Here is a 22,616-nt window from a genome sequence, read left to right on the forward strand (position 1 = left end):
TAAGTTAAGGAGAGGGAAAGAAACATTTAAGAAAACATTTAAAATTGCTGTAATTATTTATTAGTAAATTAAATCACATTTGTCCAACCTGAATTCACAAAGAGAACATATATTTCTTAAAATAATATTAACATAGGTTTGAACAGCTATCCAACCCAGCTAGTGGGATGCCTGATGTTGCATTTCAACAGCAAGCTTTGAAATTCGTGGCCGAACGTTTGTTAGAGCCAGTCTCATGTCATCTCCAACATCCAATCTGTTCCTATTCTTTGTTTTCTTATTGACAAGAGTGGAAAATCCTGCTTCACACAAGTAGGTAGAAGCAAATGGAACAAGGACATGTAAAGCTATCATGCTGATTTTGGAGTATGATACATACCGCACCAGAACCGAGTCACAGATTTCACCTTGAAGAGATCACGAGCTGAAGAGTCGTTCCTTAAATCCAGATATTCATCTTGGATTTCATCTGGGATGCTGGATACATCAAGTTCAGTACAAAATGGGTTCCTTACCAGGGCCTCCTGTTCCTGTGAAAGCTGAGGGAAGTAACGCTTCACTTCCTTTTCTAGAGACTGAAGATGTTTGGTAATCTCATCCTTGAGGAACTGATCCAGTTGGATGTGAGACTCATCCATCACTCCACAAAGTTTTTCAAACATAGCGATGTTTCCAAGATTGGTTTTCCGACACCAGTTTTGCAATTTGGAAACAAAGGCCCGAAGACTATCTTGAAAAAGGAGAACATGTGTTTCCCTTCCTTGAAGCTTCAAATTGAGCTTGTTCAGCTAGTCAAAAATGTCGGCTAGGTACACAAACCTTTTATTCCATGCTTCATCTTCGAAGTGGACAACAAGATCTTTCCTTTCTTGAGTCTCCAGGAATAGCTTTATTTCATCTTTCATTTCAAAGACACGATTAATAACGTTTCCTTTCGACAACCAACGTACTGCTGTGTAGAAGAGAAGGACTTCGTGGTCAGCATGCATGTCTTTGCATAGTTCTTTGAATAGGCGAGTGTTGAGTGCTTTAGTCTTGATATAATTTACAATTTTGATTACAGATTCAAGCACTTCCTGCAGAGAAGCAGGGAGAGTCTTACTGGCGAGAGCATATCGGTGAATCATGCAGTGGATGCCCTTTGCTTGAGGTGCTAGCTTCTTCACTCTCGATTGGAATCCTGATTTCGATCCCAGCATAGCCGGTGCCCCATCCGTACAAACCCCACACACGTTTTCCCATTGAAGATATTCCTCTTGGAAAAAACTTGAAACTTTTTCCATGACATCATCAGCTTTTGTTGTGGTTTCAAGTTCAATGCAGAATAAGAATTCGTCTTTAATGTCACCTGAATTAATGTATCTCACGAAGACAAGCAACTGAGAACATGAACTTACATCTGTTGACTCATCGAGCTGAAAGGAAAACAAAGGGGAACCCTTAATTTCAGTCAAAACCCGTTCCTTCACATCCATAGACATTTTAGAAATGCGCCTCTGTATAGTATTATTTGACAGGGATACTTGCTGCATCTTTTTTGCACTGGCTTCTCCAAGAATAAGATTTACTGTTTTCATCATGCAGGGTTTAATAAGTGTTTCTCCAATCGTGTGAGGCTTTTTTTGTTTAGCAATTTCGAATGCAATCTCATATGAGGCTTCCAATACGGTTGTTAAAATAAAGTAAAAATGTTGAATAATGCATGCTTTGGAACACTGACTGGTGGTGAGTAATTTACGAGCCGGGTATAAATTTCTTAATGCATACGATAGACACGTAAATAATAAAGAAAAAATGCATGACTAAGAACAAATAGATACACATGAAACATATTGCCAGAAGAAGAAGTGTAATCAGCAAAAGGTTGTTACTCGAAGGTTTTGCAGGAATAAGTTCTTTTCTATAAATTTCAGTAGTTATGTCCACCAAAAAATATAGAAAATTCAGACAGCTTTTTCATCTATCTCTTCATAACTTTGCTCTTACTTTTGCTAAGAGCTCTACATTAAATGATTGTTATTCGAAGGTTTTGCAGGAATAACTTCTTTTTATGAATGTTGTCTAACAAAAATACAGAAAATCATACAAGAACTAAAATAACAATAACTCACATTAAGATAGACATCAAATTTATAGTAAATCGTAGCCACTTACAAATCAAAGAGAAAGCTAAAACTGTCAGAATAATCAAGTTTGTCTTCAATATTCAAGTCACAAGTGGAAAAGTGAAATAATCCACTCCGTAAATGACGGAAAAAATCTAATCCATCGTTTAAAAACAACATAAAAACGTCAAACAAAATACACAAACATAAGAAATAAAAGAAATTTTTAAACATGATAAACAAAAGAATAATAATCATCACTACATAATAACTTACCCTAAAATATAATACCCACACAAAAATATACATATGAGAATGCAGCAAGGTATCACATTTAGCACACGTTTTGCTTTGCACCGAAACAAAATAAATGTAAGAGCATGAAAAATGTTACTGATGAAATAAAATTATTGTTATCCCAAGCTACTTCTAACAAGGCTACGCGACCCCCCTGCCAAGGCTTCGCGACCCCCCAGGGGGTCGCGACCCACCGGTTGGGAACCCCTGTTCTAGGGTATATTCTTCCAGTGAGGCGGTGGAGTGTTGGAAGAATTGAGGAAATGATGGTGGAGCCTTGCTCCAGCTCCATCCAAGTCCGTTCTTGATTAGGCTGTGGGCCCAAGTATCGAAGGTCCAACAATCCTGAAATTGTTGGAGCCGCCCCCCTCCTACCTGAAGCATTTCATTGCTTCGGTTGTCCGGAGGATTTACCTCCCTGACCGTATCCTCCCTTACCTCGTGAGGGGTGTTTTGAGGAGCCCCGTCTGGAGCCTCTACCTTTGGGATGAAAAGTATTGGTCTGCCTCTCAAACCCAGAGTTGAATGCTGGTGACTGGGCAACCAGCTGTTGAGGCACCATCTGGAATGTGGTTTGCGGTTGAGCAACCACTTGGGGGACCGCGGTCATGGTGACTATGGGATGTTGTTGCTGGGCAGACCGAGAGGGTAGTCTAGGTCTCTTGGTCTTCCTCTTAGATTGGTGACCCAGGGTCTCTTGGTCTTCCTCTTAGATTGGTGACCCAATCTGAGAAAGACTTTCATTTGGATGAAAAGCCCCACTTCTGGAGAAGATTTCTATTCTCCGTGGCGGCTTTGTCAACTACCTCCTTGACCACTTCATTTGGGAAGAGGTCTTTACTCCACATATTGGAAGCAATCAGCTTCCTGGGTTCGTGTTTCACAGCTGCTGTAGCAAACACGAACTCTCTGCATGCTCTCCTGGCTTTCATAAAGCCGTACAGGTCCTTTACTAAGGTAGCCATGTGCATTTTGGCCATGACCATGTTCATGTCTGGGGTGCTCTTTAAGCCTGCGCACATCTCCATACAGTTCTGTAGGGATAGGGATGCCGCTAGTCTCTCCTTCGTCTCTTGCTCCCTATGCAAGAGAAAGTCTGACAGCTTTGGGAGATTCTCGTTGAACTGACATCCAGCGATATCTGCATCCAGCTTCCCTACTGAGAAGGTTAGGTGGACTTCTTTCCAATCCTTATCCTCCATGGGCAGGGCTAACGACAGGGACTATGCTCTTCCAGTGTAGGACAAGGTTTGCCTGCCTCTACTGCCTTGGTAACGGCTTTAAAAGCCTTCGATGTAAAGGGGAAGGCTATTGAAGCTGGAGCAAGAAAGGTAGGATGTTTCTTGCTCAGGGCAGACACCTTAGAGTTCGTGTACCCCATCTTCCTTAGGCTGCTCGACAAGAGAGCCTGTGCCTTGTCATGGTCGAATACCATGACCTCCTTGGGTTCCGTCTCTTCCTTAAGCATTGAAGCTTGGCCAGAACTGAATGTCATCTAGGGGGACAGCTCCCATCTTCTCCGATATGTAGAGTTTGCCGTTGGTGATCGGCATAAACTCTGCATACCTCCAGGGATTAGTTTCGTAGCAGGGTGGGAGGTCTTGGACTCTGAGTCTCTTGTATGACCCTTGGGAGGCGGAGAGTCGAGCTTCACGGAGCTCTCTCTCAAGTTTCGCTTCCCTAGCTTCGCCTTGCTTGCGAATGCTCTCCATTAGAGCCGTAAGATTGGCCAGTGCCTGTCTCATGTCGTCTGATGGAGGGGCAGAAGATGTTGAAGATAACGGCTCCGGTACTGGCACCGACGGAAGGGAATCTGACTCGACTTCATCATCTTCATCGGGAGGTAGAGTAGACTCCTCCTCTGGATCATCCTTGAGAAGATCCTTTTCAGTGTCTGTGGACACTTCAGACATTCTTTCCTGGTGGATGTCCATGCCTTGTAACGCGTCGCTGACATCCGTCTCGATGGCAATCTGGACGCAGGGGAGTTCAGGTCGTGCCTGGGGTACGACAGCTTCAATACCCGCTTTCAGGAACAGCAAGTCGCGCATCCTTTCATTAGGAAGGTACGGTTCTGTAGAGTTCTTTTGGAACCCTCGTACCCATCTGCGCAGCTTTGTTCGTGCTGCATCCCTCGACTCCGCTGACTTGGGGTCGTCGAAAACTTCGGTCACCAAGGTCCTGCATATGTTGCAGTCTTGGTGGTCCCATTACCGCAGGGTTTCGGTCTGTTTGGTGCAGGGGGCATGAGACCTGCGCACTTTGTGGCCACAGAAGTCCTTACTTCTGTGGTTGCAAAAGATGACATTGCACTTCATTTGGTCCTCCTGTAAAGAGAGGAAAATTAAATGAGTATGCGGTTGTTTATCTCACATGATAAGCAAATTATGCAAAATATTAATATTAATATTTTAACCATTATAGCTTAGGATAGTCAAGCTAGAAAGGAACTAGGAAAGACAAATACGTGTGTTTCCTGTCCAGCCAATTGCTGTGACCTCCCCCAAAATTAAAGCCTTAGAGTTTCCCTACTCAGGCAAACTCAAGAGAAGGGTTCTAACCTTTAGGGGTAGATAAGTGTATCTTAACACTGACCCTTTTTAGGTTCTTTAATATTGTGGGGTAAATTGTTAACTGATTAACTATCAGTATATTGAAGGAAATCTTTATGGTTAGTACCTGGCGGCACTGGCCCAGCCGGCGTGGGTTAGTACCTGACGGCACCAGTCCAGTCGGCATGTTGCCGGCTGGGTTAGTACCTGGCGGCACTAGCTGACAGAGAGAGAGAAAGCATGGAGTGAGGGGCTACCTTATTAAATGTTTGTTAACAATAAATAAGGGTGTAAATACTTAACCTTACTGCCTTCCTCCAGAATAAGGGTTCAAATGGAAGGGGAGAATGTATCATTCAAGCTTCCATCCAGCCACAAAATCCGTTGCCGGTCACTGCCGGGTTCGGGGATGTGGATGGCAATCCAAGAGAGGACTGAAGAACACTCGGCCGTAGAGGCATCTCCCACCGGCAGCCGTCACAGCCGGCACAACCTTTCCCGGAGCCTTGCGTCCATAAGGGAAAGACTGAGTGACTATACAGCTGCTTATGTAGGAGCCCGGCCGGCACAACAACCTACCCGGCAAGCGGTGAGATTATAGGACGACGGCCACAGGGTTGCGATGGCTTGGCCACCACTAAAGAACAGAGAGGGGCAGGGAAAGGGTCCTGTATCAAGTGTATAAGAAGGCAGCAGGGTTGCCGCCACTACCACACAAGGGAAAAACTCTGTTTCAGTATTCGCGCCATCCTAGGCGGCAGAAGAATATCTATTCTTCCGCCTAGGGTCTGCCGAAACAGGACTAGTCTTCTAGACTGCAGGGGAGAAGGTGGCGGCATCATATTACCACTTCAGGTGCGGCCTAGGGAAACATAGCCTCCTATGCCGGCAGCTGTAAGCCGGCAGGGGAGTGACTACTCACCCTGCTGCTCGGCCGCCAGCAGAAAGACTGAATATTCTGAGGTTCTGTCGAAAACCAAAGCCGGGATACTCGCCAACAAGGGTGGGAGACAGAAAACACTAGCCTAGTTAACCCAGAGTGACTACTCTATGGCGAGACCAAGAAAGGGTTGTCTCCTATGGCGGCACTCAGAGGGAAGGAGGGATTACCCTTAAATCTCCACAGGAGACGAGTATCGAGTTATATAAATAATTCTAGGAGATATCTATCGCCCATTGAATTGATAAAATGATACACGAGGGGAAACTGGGATCATTTATGAAAGTATACTAAAGCGCGTAAGCTAGGTAGCCTAGTGCAGGGCGAGATTTTGGTTACGTAAATCGCCGAAACTCTAACGTATACGATCGACATAAGGAAGAGGAAAATATATGCATGATTATATATATCTTTACTAGTATAATTGTGCCTAAATATCTTTCATAATTTATTAATGCTATTTCAACCGGGAATGTGGTTCTGCTAACTAAATAACACATGCGTCATGAACGACAGTGCCCATGGGGCCTCTGGTGATCAGCCAAGCTCCAATCACATAAAATTACTCTAATTTCTCTGTGAAGCAGGAGCTGAAAATTATACACTGTAAAGAATACATACTCAACTTTCCAGAGGCAGAAGAAGCTGAAGATTGCATTATAAATCCTCAAATTAACGATCACAAACGTTAGATCAACAGGGAAAACCACCGTGCAAATTCGCTAGGAAAATAGGAATGAGCGCCATCTTTGATACTCGTAATAGTATGGGAGGAAGGGTAACCTTGATAACAGCTCCCCTTCTGTTTTCGCCACTCTTACCCCTCGAAACGAAAACGCTATTCGGGGTGAAGATTGCTATGTGTCGTATCAAGATATACGTCCCCTGATATTATGCGATATCCTTAAGAGAAATTTTAAGGATATTCGCACCAGGAGTTAGAATTCTGGAGACCTAAAGGTCAATTCTCTAGGAATATCACTGTAGCCAAATACCCCTTAGAAAGCTACCAATAGGAACCTTCCATCAGGACATGGCTTGAGCCCAAATATAATAATAATAATACTGTACTCGGTATGGAAAATACTCGAACATGTAGGTTGGCTACGGAGTGTGTGTATGAGAGAGAGAGAGAGAGAGAGAGAGAGAGAGAGAGAGAGAGAGAGAGAGGTGAGGGTGACGAATTCTTCACCAAGCTCCCTGGTACCTGAAGTCCTTGAACCAGTGTTGTAACCTAAATATCTTGGATAAATTTCACGTCTTTGTTACCCGATAAGTTTGTTACTTCTTTATTTTTATTTTTCATTTTAAAACTCATCTGCCACCATCAAGATCTATATAAACAGCAGTGAGGAAATGGTATGTTTGACTGTGAAGCTTGAGAAAGTGGTTGTATTGTACGTGTCTACAGTCGGCTTTGTAATAATAACAGGAGAAATATTTCATCACAAACCCCTGCTCTCTCTCTCCCCCCCCCCCTCTCTCTCTCTCTCTCTCTCTCTCTCTCTCTCTCTCTCTCTCTCTCTCTCTCTCTCTCTCTCGATTTATAAACTGAATAGATTTTTTATTTTCACAGAAAATAAAAGCGTAATAATGATGTATTTTGCTCTCTCTCTCTCTCTCTCTCTCTCTCTCTCTCTCTCTCTCTCTCTCTCTCTCTCTCTCTCTCTCTCTCTCGATTTATAAACTGAATAGATTTTTTCTTTTATTTTCACAGAAAATAAAAGCGTAATAATGATGTATTTTCCATCGTAACTGCGAAGGTCAAACTTAGCCTCTTTGATGCGTCGATACAGCGCATCTGAAGCAGCTGGGCCACTAGCACTTGTGTAGTTTGTTTCTATGTGCGTGTGTGTGTGCCACTTTCGTCTATCCAATCCATTGGTTCTTTCTTCCCTTCAACCCCCCCGCCCCTAGTAATAAACCCGATATAAAGCACCACTACCCTCAACAACACCATTACCCCAAACGTAGTACCACCGGGACCTCCTTTATCACACGAACCATGTATCATGCAAACTTCACTTGAAAGCGCCTCCCCCAAAGTCCCCATCCAATCCCTTCATGGGGGCATCCGAACTCAAAACCCCTGTCCTATCACCCCTAAATAATGGCTTCCATGTCTGAATAACTGAATGCATGGGATGTGTTTGTCCCTGTTTCGTTCGCTGAACCACATATTCTCCTCTGCCAGGAAATAGGCCGAAGCTACGGTGTCGTTCGACCCAGTCGATACCTCATTTTACTTCCTTAGATGGCTCTTAAAACCTTGACTCTACCGGCCCCCAACCCCTCGTCACTCATACATACATACACACCCACATACGTACTTGAGCGTACACACATACACACACACGTGCACATACACTACAAGCCACCACATTTCTCCCTCCCAAAGCAACCACGCTTCTCTTTACTCATTACCGGTCCTCTTGAGTGTCCTTTATATATCCTCTTTCCTCTCTTATCTCCTTAAACAAACCTCTTCGTTGTTATATTCCTCTTGTTTTTACCTCCGTAGTCTCTACGAGTGCATACAACAGTTGAGGGCATTTGTTGTTGATATAAAAGGAAGGATCATGAAATATGTTTTAAGTCTCGGGTTTGTGTTAGCTGAGGTTTAACACGTAAATAGTAATTGAAGATTTATTCTGTAAGTCAAGTGGTAAAATTTGTCTGAGCAATAATTGAGGATTTATTCTGTAAGTGGTAAAATTTGCCTTTGAGATCATTAATTGAGGATTTATTCTCTATGTTAGTGGTAAAATTTGCCATTGAAGCAATAATTGTGAATTTATTCTGTAAGTTAGTGGTAAAATTTGCCTTTGAGGGCAATAATTGAGGATTTATTCTGTAAGGTAGAAGTAAAATTTGCCTTTGAGAACATTAATTGAGGATTTATTCTCTTAAGTTAGTGGTAAAATTTTCCTTTGAGAGCAATAATTGTAAATTTATTCTTTAAGTTGGTGGTAAAATTTCCCTTTGAGAGCAATAAATGAGGATTTAATCTGTAAATAAGAGGTAAAGTTTGACTTATAGAGCATAATGGGTGATTTATTCTGTGCACGTTAGTGGTAAAATTTGCATATGAGAGCAATTTATTCTTTTATCGAAGTAGAATTCGCAAGGATATTCATAACTTACCATTTCCCTTTTGCTAACACAAGGTAATTTATAATTCGTGTAGGAGAGAGAGAGAGAGAGAGAGAGAGAGAGAGAGAGAGAGAGAGAGAGAGAGAGAGAGAGAGAGAGAGAGAGAAAGGACGCCTGAAACAATTAACAATTCGGTCTAGTGGTGGTATAGAATTCGAGTGGCCTTGGTAAGCCGACGTACTCAAGGACCACTGCTGGGTTGGCAATACATGTGCGCGTTTCACTCTACTCCATATAGAAGTACCAACCTTCTCTGCCGTGGTCAGTCTGGTACAGAAATACCATTCCCAGGACCACCAACCTGACCAAAGGGTAATAGATTACCTTACAACTTTGGGGTAAAGAAGGGTGGGGATAGATCAATGCATGGTCTTTACTGACAGACTTCTGTTGAAGAGTAGCTCTCCGAGAGCTAAAGGTTAAGTTCATCACGCAGGGGAATAGTTATAGGAAATGGTCATCAATGTTATTTCTAACGCTCTGAACAATGAAATGATAATAATATAACTTTCTGAGTTGTGTAAAACTTGAAAATATTACCATTCCTCAGATAAGCATTTATATATATATATATATATATATATATATATATATATATATATATATATATATATATATATATATATATATATATATATCCACTACAACAAATGCTGTCATTTCTAGTCCACCGCAGGACAAAGTCCTCAGATATGTTAATTCATATCTGGGGTTTGGCCAGTTTTCATTACCATGCTGGCTAGACGGATTAGTGATGGTCGGAGATTTTCGTCTGATCGCTTACAGCAAACCAGCCTAGTATGGGTGTCCTTGATAAAGAAACACTTTCACCACGTTAAGGTATCCCCAATAAGGGTTTGTATTGCCACAGAATGACCATAAACAGACGCTAGTGGAACAACATATCTGAGGCATTTGCACTGCAGTGGACTAGTAACGGCTGATAATATATATATATATATATATATATATATATATATATATATATATATATATATATATATATATATATATATATATATATATCATCATCATCATCATCATTTCCTTCTACGCCTATTGACGCAAAGGCCCTCAGTTAGATTTCGTCAGTCTTCTCTATCTTAAGCTTTTAATTCAATACTTCTCCATTCATCATTTACTTCGTGCTTCATAATCCTCAGTCATGTAGGCCTGGGTCTTCCAACTCTTCTAGCGCCTTGTAGAGCCCAGCTGAACGTTTGGTGAACTAATATCTCTTGTGAGTGGTTGTGTGTGTGAGAAATTGTATTATTTTCAAGGATTTACACCAACGCTGAACATTTATTATTATTATAGTATAAAAAGTGGGGTCATCCCAGTGCAAGGCCAACCTGGGAACCCTGTGAGTGCCCATCCGGTTCTCGTGTCCTGGCTTTGGGAACTTTCATCTCTAATGTCCTAGAAAGTATTTAAATATTCATTGTATTTTAATCTAATTATTATTATTTAATGTTCTTTTTAAAATATCTTATTTTAGTTGATCATTACTTTTTATATCGTTCATTTATCTCCTTATTCCCTTTCCTCACTGGGATATTTTTCCCTGTTGACGTTGTTAATAGTTTATATAGGACATATCTGTCTTGACGTTGTTACTGTTTTTAGAATGATATATTGTTAATTTATTCTCGTCATTTATTTATTTCCTTATTTCCTTTCCTCACTGGGCTATTTTTCCCTGTTGGAGCCCTTGGGCTTATAACATCTTGCTTTTCCAACTAGGGTTGTAACTTGGCTAGTAATAATAATAATAATAATAATAATAATACGCCTATTGACGCAAAGGGCCTCGGTTAGATTACGCCAGTCGTCTCTATCTTGAGCTTTTAATTCAATACTTCTCCATTCATCATCTACTTCGCGCTTCATAGGCCTCATCCATATAGGCCTGAGTCTTCCAGCTCATCTAGTGCCTTGTGGAGCCCGGTTGAACGTTTAGTGAACTAATCTCTCTTGGGGAGTGCGAAGAGTATGCTCAAACCATCTCCATCTACCCCTCACCATGATCTCATCCACCAATGGCACTCGAGTAATCTATCTTATAGTTTCATTTTTAATCATATCCTGCCATTTAACTCCTAATATCTTTCTGAGGGTGTTGTTCTCAAATCTAGCTTAGGTAATAATAATAATAATAATAATAATAATAATAATAATAAACCATTTTTTTTTCAATCAGGGTTGTAACTTGATATTAATAAATAACAACAACAACAATAAAAAATAACAACAACAACAACAACGAATAATAATAATAATAATAATAATAATAATAAAAATCCTGCTTTTCCAACTAGGGTTGTAGCTTAGCAAGTAATAATAATAATAATAATAATAATGATAATAATAATAATAATAATAATAATAATAATACTGTAGTGTCCTTTTTGAAAGCAGTGGGAACTTTCTACCCCCAAAACGTAATGTCCCAGAAACCTTAGAAAGCACTGACGGCAAGCAGGGAAATCTGGTTTAGGAACAAGATGATGCCTATCGTAAAAGGAGTGAATTGGGTTGCTAACGAAGCTGGGGCGAGGTGCGCATGCGCGTGGAAGTCAGCGAAAATGGGCCTGTCTTTGTACGTGTAATTGGATTTCTTTGCGTGTTCTGCTATTTGTTTATTATTATTATTATTATTATTATTATTATTATTATTATTATTGTTGTTTTTATTATTATTATTATTATTTTTATTCTTTTTATTATTATTATTATTATTATTTTTATTATTATTATTATTGTTTTTATTCTTGTTATTATTATTATTATTATTATTATTATTATTATTATTATTATTATTAGCAGCAGGAGCTAAGCACCAACCCTAGTTGGAAAAGCAGGATGCAATAAGCCCAAGGACTTCTACCGTGAAAATAAGCCCAGTTAGGAAAGGAAATAAGGAAAAATAAATAAACTTCAAAACAAGTAATGAACTATTAGGATAACGCATTTAAGATCAGTAACAACGTTAAAATTGATCTGTCATATATAAATTATGAAATGAGTCTTATATCAGCCTGTTCAACATAAAAGCATTCGATGAAAGTTTGAGCATCTGAAGTTCCATAATCTGTCACGGGTGGAGTAAAACTTCTGGAAAACTTGGGTTACAACAACAACAACAACTACAACAACAACAACAATAACAACAACAACGTGTTAGAATCTGGTAACAGAATCTTGTGTTTATACCTATTATACTTGCCTGCGACTCGTCTTTTAATCATCAACAACAATAGCAACAACAACATCAACTTGTTAGAATCTGGTAACAGAATCTTGTGTTTATACCTATTATACTTGCCTGCGACCCGTGTTTTAATCTACAACAACAACAACAACAACAACAACGTGTTAGAATCTGGTAACAGAATCTTGTGTTTATAACTATCACACTTGCCTGCGACCCGTGTTTTAATCTACAACAACAACAACAACAACAATAACAACGTGTTAGAATCTGGTAACAGAATCTTGTGTTTATAACTATCACACTTGCCTGCGACCCGTGTTTTAATCTACAACAACAACAACAACAACAATAACAACGTGTTAGAATCTGGTAACAGAATCTTGTGTTTATAACTATCACACTTGCCTGCGACCCGTCTTTTAATCATCATCAACAACAACAACAACAATAACAACGTGTTAGAATCTGGTAACAGAATCTTATGTTTATAACTATCACACTTGCCTGCGACCCGTCTTTTAATCATCATCAACAACAACAACAACAATAACAACGTGTTAGAATCTGGTAACAGAATCTTATGTTTATAACTATCACACTTGCCTGCGACCCGTCTTTTAATCATCATCAACAACAACAACAACAATAACAACGTGTTAGAATCTGGTAACAGAATCTTATGTTTATAACTATCACACTTGCCTGCGACCCGTCTTTTAATCATCATCAACAACAACAACAACAATAACAACGTGTTAGAATCTGGTAACAGAATCTTGTGTTTATAACTATCACACTTGCCTGCGACCCGTCTTTTAATCATCAACAACAACAACAACAACAATAACAACGTGTTAGAATCTGGTAACAGAATCTTGTGTTTATAACTATCACACTTGCCTGCGACCCGTCTTTTAATCATCAACAACAACAACAATAACAACGTGTTAGAATCTGGTAACAGAATCTTGTGTTTATAACTATCACGCTTGCCTGCGACCCGTGTTTTAATCATCAACAACAACAACAACAACAATAACAACGTGTTAGAATCTGGTAACAGAATCTTGTGTTTATAACTATCACACTTGCCTGCGACCCGTCTTTTAATCATCAACAACAACAACAATAACAACGTGTTAGAATCTGGTAACAGAATCTTGTGTTTATAACTATCACGCTTGCCTGCGACCCGTGTTTTAATCATCAACAACAACAACAATAACAACGTGTTAGAATCTGGTAACAGAATCTTGTGTTTATAACTATCACACTTGCCTGCGACCCGTGTTTTAATCATCAACAACAACAACAACAACAATAACAACGTGTTAGAATCTGGTAACAGAATCTTGTGTTTATAACTATCACACTTGCCTGCGACCCGTCTTTTAATCATCAACAACAACAACAACAACGTGTTAGAATCTGGTAACAGAATCTTGTGTTTATAACTATCACACTTGCCTGCGACCCATCTTTTAATCATCAGCAACAACAACAACAACAATGTGTTAGAATCTGGTAACAGAATCTTGTGTTTATAACTATCACACTTGCCTGCGACCCGTGTTTTAATCTACAACAACAACAACAACAACAACAACGTGTTAGAATCTGGTAACAGAATCTTGTGTTTATAACTATCACACTTGCCTGCGACCCGTCTTTTAATCATCATCAACAACAACAACAACAATGTGTTAGAATCTGGTAACAGAATCTTGTGTTTATAACTATCACACTTGCCTGCGACCCGTCTTTTAATCATCATCAACAACAACAACAACAATGTGTTAGAATCTGGTAACAGAATCTTGTGTTTATAACTATCACACTTGCCTGCGACCCGTCTTTTAATCATCAACAACAATAACAACAACAACGTGTTAGAATCTGGTAACAGAATCTTGTGTTTTTGGGCTCAGGCCATGTCGTCCTGATGGAAGTTCCTAAAGGGTAGCTTCCTAGGGTATATATGACTACAGTGATATTCCCAGAGAATTTTACCTTAAGGTATCCATTATTCTAACTCCTGGAGCGAATATCCCTAAATAAATCTTACAGGGATATCGCATAATATCAGAGGACGTATTCTTGACACGTCACATAGCTATCTTCACCCCGAACAGTATTAACGCTTCGAGGGGTTACAGTGATAAGAATCTGAAACGAGAATGAAAAGAGAGCCACTCATAAGGAATCTCTCCTATTCCGTGTCCAGTGTGTATCTGATGAAGGCGGCAGCACCCTCTTTATTCCTTTTCGTGTAGCTCTACTACTCGGCGTTTTCCCTTGTGTTCTCTTGTAATTTTGGATATAATTCAACATTATGATGCCTTCTCCGGCCTCTTCTGCCTCTGTAAAGTTGAGTATTATCTTTATTTTGTATAAATGTAAGCTCTTGTCGTTTTGAATTAAATCAAAGTGATATTAACATAAACAAGAGCTGTTGCCTACCGGAGGCATCCTGGATGCTGTCGCTCGCTATATATGGGTCATTTAGTTAGCCAGAGCGACGTTCCCGGTTTTTGTGCTTTAATAAATCTAGCTATTTAGCTCCTCTAGGAATTCTTATGTGATGCCGTTAGTTTTTAGTTCGGCGATTTAGGTAACCGATCTTGCCCTTCGCGAGGCTTAGTAGCCGAGGCGTCTGGCCCTAGTACTTTCATGCATGATATAAGTTTTTCCGAGTGTTATTTTATTGAAGCTATAGGCAAATATTTTATACATGTAAGATATTGTTGAATTTTCTTTTCCAAGATTGTATACGAGAGAGTTTCGGTGATTTAGGTGATCGATTCTCACCGCACCTAGGCTAGTAGCTTATGATACTGTAGTATACTTTCGCACATCCCCGATTGTTCTTTTCTCCTCCGGAGACTAAATTCAATCCCTCTCTCCCTCTGAGTAATCCTTAGGCTTAATCCTAGCGGTTCTATCTGAATAATATTCAGGTATAACTATACAGTACTAGGATATGTCTGTCCTGACCTAATAACCAGAGTGGCTGGTTTTTTGGGTTGGGGCAGAACATCAGAGTTTCTAGTCTGTGGTCTGCGTCTTCCTTGCAAAAAGAATGAGTTTCCTTTGCTAGGTTAGGTGCAGACACAGGAAGCGTCTGAAGGATTCTGTACGAGATGTTTCCTTCCTCTAGTGGTCTAGCAGTCTGTCCTGTGTTGTTATTTTCGGGCTGGAGAATGAGTTTTCTCCGTTGCCTGGCGAAATAACTACACCTAACTTTGTTCTGGTATGGAGGAGGATAGCAAGTATTGCCAGTCTTCCTCCCTAATAGACAACCCTAGGTTAGGATGAGCTTTCCTAACTGCTGGGTGTGTCTCTTGCTAGAACGAAGTTTATAGGACCCTTATCCCTCCCCCCCCTCTCTTTCTTAGTGATGGCCTAGCCATTACATCTCTTGGCCGCAGTCCTACTTCCGTACCTAGTGTAGGTTAGGATGGAGGACCGGCTCAGCTCTCTGCCGGCCGGCAATTACGTGCCGGCCGGCAGAGACCCTTTTTCTTTTGCAGAGCGAACCCCAGACCTCCCTTGGTCTCCTTTCCATGCCTGCCGGTAGAGTCCAGCAGGCTATGGATTTATTGGAAGCCTGAATGTTACATTCTCCCCTTCCATATGTTCACTCTTTCTGGATGGAAGGTCGTATGACAATGCTGCCTTATAACCTTACATCCATACTGTTTCTCTTACTAGTGTTTTGTACCCCTAGCCCCGCGGCTGGCTTAACAGCTGGCAGCCAGGCAGGTGGGGGTTCTCTGGCTCTTAGTCACTTCCAGCAGACATGGGTATTGCTACCTTTGCTTGCCGGCAGTGGAAACACATCCCAAAATCTGCTGGCCACTACGATTAGCGGCCGGCAGCTGGGTGTTAGTGTTTTCAGCTGCTGGCCGGCAATGATTGCCTGCCGGCACACATTTGCGAACCAGTGACCTGCCGCCTATTAGTTAAAGGTAGTATATCTTTGAACTATACAGGGGTAAATGCCGGCCGGCATGTGCCGGCGCGTGCTGGCCGGCACAGCAGCATGCGATGTACAGTAGTTACTATATTTGTGGTGTAGTACACACTGCATTAATAAAACTACAGTACAGAGTTTGTTGTAACACTAAAGTTCTTCCAACATACTTAATGTTGTCTTGTACAGCCTTTTGTTGAGACCGTACAATATATAGAAAGTGAGTTCTTTCTGTATTCATTCTATCCCGTATATTAAAACTTTATTTCAAGGTGTGAGCTACACCTTAAATTTCCGTTTGGAAATTACATAAGGTATTCTAGAATAGAATTAACCTTAGTTTTAATATCTTGGGAGGTTACAGCAATTGGCTGGACAGGAAATACAAGTATGTGTCTTTCCTTCTTTCCTTTATTGCTTTACTGTGTAAGCTACATGTTCTAATATAAGTGAAAAGCCTTCACTTGATACTCATGGATTTTTCTTCTCTTTACAGGAGGACCATCCGAAGTGCGGAAGTGTGTTCTGCAATGTCCGCCGCAAGAACTTCTGTGGACATCAGTTTTGCAGGAGGCACGCAGCATGCGCAGCCTTCAGAGGTGATCTCCGGTATTGGGACCCTCAGGTTTGTACAGTATGTTCTAACCTGATTACCGAGGCATTTGACACCCCTAAGTCGACGGAGTCAAGGGATGCTGCCAGGGAAAAGTTACGAACCTGGGTGAGGGGTTTTCAGAAAAACACCTCAGGCCCCTACCTTCCAAATGAGAAGATGAGGGCCTACCTTTTCCCTAAAGCGTCGGCTGATGCAGTCATTCCTCAGCCTCAGGTGGAGATACCAACTGCCCAGAATCCGGTAGATTCTGAGGTCTCGGCCGCCCTTCAAGACATCCAATTGGACGATAAGATGTCGGAGGTGTCGGATTCTACAGAGAAGGACCTTCTAGGAGAAGGTCAGGAGGAGGAGCTGTCCCAGGCTCCTGAAGTAGAAGAGGAAGAAATCGACGAGGTGTCGGTTACATTGGTTCCGGACCCAGAACCTGTTCCCTCTACATCGTCTGCTATCCCAGATGACCTGGGAAGGACTCTTTCTTCTATTGTTGAGATGATTCAACAAATTCAAAAGAAGAATGATGAAAAGGAAGCTGTAATGAAACTGGAGATACGTAGACTTGCAGCATCATGTGGGCCCCAGAAGCGACTCAATGTGAAGGATCTTCCTTTGTGCTCGGATACCAATCCTTGGAGGTATGCCGAACACATGCCAATGACAACCGGGAAGATTGTTATATCAGAAAAGCTGGGAGCAATTCCCCTGGAAGAGGTGGAATTTTGGCCCAACAAAGATTCTTACCCGGACTGCTATGTCCGTCTTAGGAAGGAGCCAGCCTCAAAGGAGGAGACGTAGCCAAAGGACGTCATAGTTCTTGGCCATAGTAAAGCACAGGCGTTACTAGCGAGCTCGATGAAAGAGAGGGGCTTCACGAACTCAAAGGTGCCAGCCTTGAGTAAGAAGCTTCCCTCCTTTGTGGCCTCTCCAACCAGAGCCTTTCCCTTCATGGAAAAGGGATATAAGGCAGCCTTAAAGGCGGTGGAGGCAGGGAAACCATGCCCCTCCTTGGAGGAGTGCAAGCCGTTATCTCTGACCTTGCCCTTGGACCAAGAAGACTGGAAGGACGTCCACCTTACCTTCTCAGTCTGGAAGCTGGAAGCTGATATTGCTGAACGTCAGTTTGGTGAGGAACTTCCAAAGCTGTCGGAGTTTCTCTTGCGCAGAGAGCAAGAGACGAAGGAAAGACTTGCGGCATCGATGTCGTTGCAAACGCCATTAGAAACGATGGCAAGTGACCCCAAGAACCAGGACATGTTCATGGTAGTGGCCAAAACCCATCTGGCCACAGTTATGAAGGATCTCTATAGCTTTATTAAAGCTAGGAGAGCCTGCAGAGAGTTCGTGTTCGCCTCAGCTGCGGTGAGGCACGAACCGAGGAAGCTGATCTCCTCTTGTATCTGGGGTAAGGACCTCTTTCCTAACGAAGTGGTTAAAGAGGTAGTAGACAAGGCCGCCATGGAGAATAGGAACCTTCTCAAAAAGTGGGGCTTAGATCTTAAGAGAAAGTCTTCTCCGGATGAGGGTCCCCAACCCAAGAAGACAAAAAGGCCTAGGCTATCCTCTCTGCCAGCTAAACCCTACCGACAGCAACAACAACAACTTCCTGTGACCGTGGGGCCTCAGATTGTTGCGCAACCTCCAACCACGTACCAGCTGGTACCTCAACAGGTGGCGACACAGTCGCCAGTTTTTAACCCAGCCTTCGAAAGGCAGACTTCTTCCTTTCGTTCGAAAGCTAGAGGAACAGCCAGAGGTTCTTCTAGACGCCCTTCAAGGGGAAGGGGATCCAGGGGAGGATGCGGTCAAGGAGGCATGGCCTCAGGTCCACAACAACAGAAGTGAGATGCTTCCAGTAGGAGGGAGACTACAGCTATTTAGGGATCGTTGGACCTTCGATCCCTGGGCCCACAGCCTAATAAAGAATGGACTAGGTTGGAGCTGGAGCAGTCCTCCACCTCAATTTCCTCAATTCTCCCAACACTCAACCCCCGTTCTGGAAGAATATGTCCGAGAGCTCTTAGACTAAAGAGTAATCTGAAAAGTTAAGTCCATCAAATTCCAAGGAAGGCTGTTTTGTGTTCCAAAGAAGGACTCAGAAAAACTCAGAGTCATTCTAGACTTGTCACCACTCAACAAGTTCATAGTGAACTACAAGTTCAGAATGCTCACACTTCAACACATACGGACCCTACTGCCCAAAAGGGCATATACCGTCTCTATAGACTTGTCTGACGCTTATTGGCACGTTCCAATTAATCGTCACCTCTCCTCCTACCTAGGCTTCAAGTTACATAGAAAACTTTACGTCTTCAGAGCCATGTCTTTCTGGCTAAACATAGCCCCAAGGATTTTCACGAAGCTTGCGAACGCAGCCGTCCATCAATTACGCCTAAAGGGGATCCAAGTAGTAGCCTACTTGGACGACTGGCTGGTGTGGGCAGCATCCAGAACAGAATGCATGCAAGCCTCTAAGATAGTGATCCAGTTCCTGGAACATCTGGGATTCAAGATCAACATCAAAAAGTCTCGACTTTCTCCAGCTCAAAAATTTCAGTGGTTGGGAATCCACTGGAATTTGGAGTCACATCGACTTTCCATTCCTGGGAAGAAGAGGAAAGAAATAGCAGGATATCAAGACACGAACACGAGAGAGTGCTGGGCTCTCTACAGTTTGCTTCGATAACAGATCCAGTGCTAAGAGCACAGCTAAAGGATGCAATATGAGTCTGGAGAAAATATGCATCAAACGCGCGAAGAGATCTAATTAGACCTCTACCGACTCGACTGAGAACGCTTCTCAAGCCGTGGTCCAATGCCAAGCAATTGAAGAAATCAATACCTCTTCAACCTCCTCCCCCGTCAGTGACTATCCACACAGACGCTTCAAAGGAAAGCTGGGGAGGTCACTCTCATCAGAAGAGAGTCCAAGGAGCTTGGTCCAATCTTTTCAAGTCATTTCACATCAACTTTCTAGAAGCCATGGCAGTACTTCTGACACTAAAGAAAGTATCTCCTCGCCACTCGACCCACATAAGACTGGTTCTAGGCAGCCAGGTGATAGTGAGATGCCAGAATCGACAAGGGTCGAGGTCACCTCAAATCAACCAAGTGATGTTGGCCATATTCCGCTTGGCGGAAAGGAAGAAATGGCACCTGTCAGCAGTTCACATTCAAGGGTTCCGCAATGTGACAGCGGATGCTCCATCCAGGTTTAAAGCAATAGAATCCGAATGGTCCCTAGACGCAGGATCGTTCTCCTTCATCTCGAGTCAAGTCCCGGAACTGCAGATAGACCTCTTTGCGACGAAAGACAACAAGAAAATAGATCGTTATGTGTCCCCATACGAGGATCCGCTAGCGGAGGCAGTGGACGCTATGTCCCTAGACTGGAACAGATGGTCCAGTATTTATCTGTTCCCTCCGCACAACCTCCTTTTGAAGGTCCTCGACAAACTGAGATCTTTCAAAGGGAAAGCGGCAATAGTGGCCCACAAGTGGCCAAACAGTGTGTGGTTCCCTCTGGCATTGGAACTACGACTAAAGTTCGTACCGCTACCGGATCCATCCCTGTCTCATCAAGTACAGAAGTCGACTGTCTTCGCTTCATCACAGAAACTTACATCTTATGATTTTCTCTCCTTAGCGATGAGAAAAAGGTTCGGGGTATCAAAAGTCAATTTAGACGTTTTGGACGAAACCAGAAGACAATATGAGGCTTCAGGAAAGAAGTGCGTATCCTTTGTCAAGGTGAAGAAACCAAAAGAAATCTCGACAGATTTCTATTTTTCTCTTTCATGAGCAAGGTTTAGCAGCCAACACAATATTATTGTGCAAGTCTGCCTTGACAAAAAAGATACTATATGCCTTTCAGGTCGACCTTTCTAACGACGTTCTTAATGAATTACAAAGGCCCATGCTAGGCATAGCCCTTCAGCGCCTCCAAGACCCATTTCATGGTCATTAGATAAGATTCTTCATTGCATGAACAATGAGGAATGCGCTTAGAAGGATTTGAATTAAAAGTTATATTTCTGTTTGTACTCGCTTTGGGGGCCAGAGTTAGTTAAATAGTGGCTCTCTCTAGAGAGGAAGGCCACGTCCAGTTCTTGGAGGGAGAACTGAATCTATTTCCAGACCCAACGTTTCTTACCAAGAACAAGCTACCCACCAATAGGCGGGCTCCCTAGAGAATCTGCCCTCTGAAGGAAGATGCATCTCTATGTCCAGTGAAGTGCCTAAAGGTCTATCTTCATAGAACTTCAGACTTTACGGGAGAACAGCTGTTCAGAGGAGAAACCTCGGGTTCAAAGTTATCTCCAAAACAACTAAGGTCGAAACTCACCTGTGTTATTCGCAGAGCGGATCCAGACAGTACACCCGTAAGTCATGATCCGAGGAAAGTTGCTTCTTCCATAAAATTTCTTTAATTGTATGGACGTTGAACATCTTTGTTCGTACACCGGCTGGTAGTCATCCAAGGTGTTCTTTATGCACTATGCGAAGCAAGTGGAGCAACTCAAGAGGTCTGTGGTAGCAGCAGGTAGAATTCTTTAACCTTCTGTTTAAATCTGCGAGGAACAGTGTAATTAATTTGGGACGATTAATTAAGAGGGTGGGTGTGTAGTCACAGTATGTTACTACACGCTGAGCGACAGGCCACTAACGTGTCCTTACGAACTGTTCCATTGACGTTGGTGAACTATAGCATAATACGGACACTTGTGCCAAGCATTTCTTACGCTAGTGTAAATAAACAGTATACAGACCGTATCATTATTATTAATGATTCGATTGAAGTGGCAAATCGGTTTCCTGTTAGACGAAACAATATTTTCTGTTAACTGTTTTCTTTATGCTTTAACGGATATCGTCCACATTTTATAAATTTTATAAATGTTGATCTGATATGTATGTTTATTAAATTTTAATAAACTAGTTCATAGTGAACCCTGCATCTTATTCGCCCACACTCATTTTATTATAAATGTACTGAGCATTAAGATTAAAATATGGATATTTTTATCATGGTATGTCTTTTAAGATTGTTCCTTGATTCAAGCAAAAATCCACTCGCTTTAACCCTTCTTTAGGAAGGGTTGACGTTGTACCCTAAGGGGATGGTGGTAGAGATGCAAGATTTGTTCCTATGCAGATACAACTGTTATCCAATTGTTAATAAGAGTAGACACATTGGGGGATATGTCAGGAATTCTTACTGACATTGGTGACTCTTATACAAACTTTGCTTTATAATATATAGGGCGAGACCACTATACAAGCTTGACATTTTGTCATCCATAGTTATTATGTACTCCTCGAGACTTTTTCCAGAGTCTAGTACGACTCTTCCCTGTAGGGGGCAGGAAGCACTAACTTAGTTCATGCTTAGATGAAATGATGTATGACGGTAACATCATAGTTCTCTAGGTCTAGACGGACCAGGAAAATACTTTCTTGAGAGTACGGCACCGGTTGAGAATCCACAGATACAGTAATGCTCTGGTAAACTTCCATCAGGACGACATGGCCTGAGCCCAAAAAAAGGATTTTGAGCGAAGCGAAAAATCTATTTTTGGGTGAGGTAGCCATGTCGTCCTGATGGACCCGCCCTTCCTTTTATTGTAAAAGGGCTTATTGACCCCTCCCTATAAAACAGTATCTGTAGCACCTCGTATATCGCTACAAGGAATAAAGAGGGCGCTGCCGCCTTCATCAGATACACACGGGAAACGTAATAGGAGAGATTCCTTATGAGCGGCTCTCTTTTCA

General features: G+C 42.0%; 2 protein-coding genes across 2 annotated transcripts in view; both read right to left on the bottom strand.

Annotated features, from left to right (window-relative positions):
• Positions 1 to 788: 788 nt before the first annotated feature.
• On the bottom strand, positions 789 to 4,315 carry LOC137631355 (protein FAM200C-like). Its single transcript, XM_068363129.1, has 2 exons — positions 4,139 to 4,315; positions 789 to 1,415 (listed from the first exon to the last, which is right to left on the bottom strand). Exons 1-2 carry the CDS (start codon positions 4,313 to 4,315, stop codon positions 789 to 791), a joined length of 804 nt encoding a protein of 267 aa, XP_068219230.1.
• A 297-nt stretch (positions 4,316 to 4,612) lies between these two features.
• The window catches only part of LOC137631356 (protein-lysine N-methyltransferase EEF2KMT-like), a 35,812-nt gene continuing 17,808 nt past the window's right edge, over positions 4,613 to 22,616 (bottom strand). The window contains exon 3 of the mRNA XM_068363130.1: positions 4,613 to 4,729. Within this exon, the coding sequence (XP_068219231.1) occupies positions 4,613 to 4,729 (117 nt within the window). The remainder of the gene's footprint in view (positions 4,730 to 22,616) is intronic.

This window comes from Palaemon carinicauda, chromosome 39 (genome assembly GCF_036898095.1).
Source record: "Palaemon carinicauda isolate YSFRI2023 chromosome 39, ASM3689809v2, whole genome shotgun sequence".
Taxonomy (NCBI): domain Eukaryota; kingdom Metazoa; phylum Arthropoda; class Malacostraca; order Decapoda; family Palaemonidae; genus Palaemon; species Palaemon carinicauda.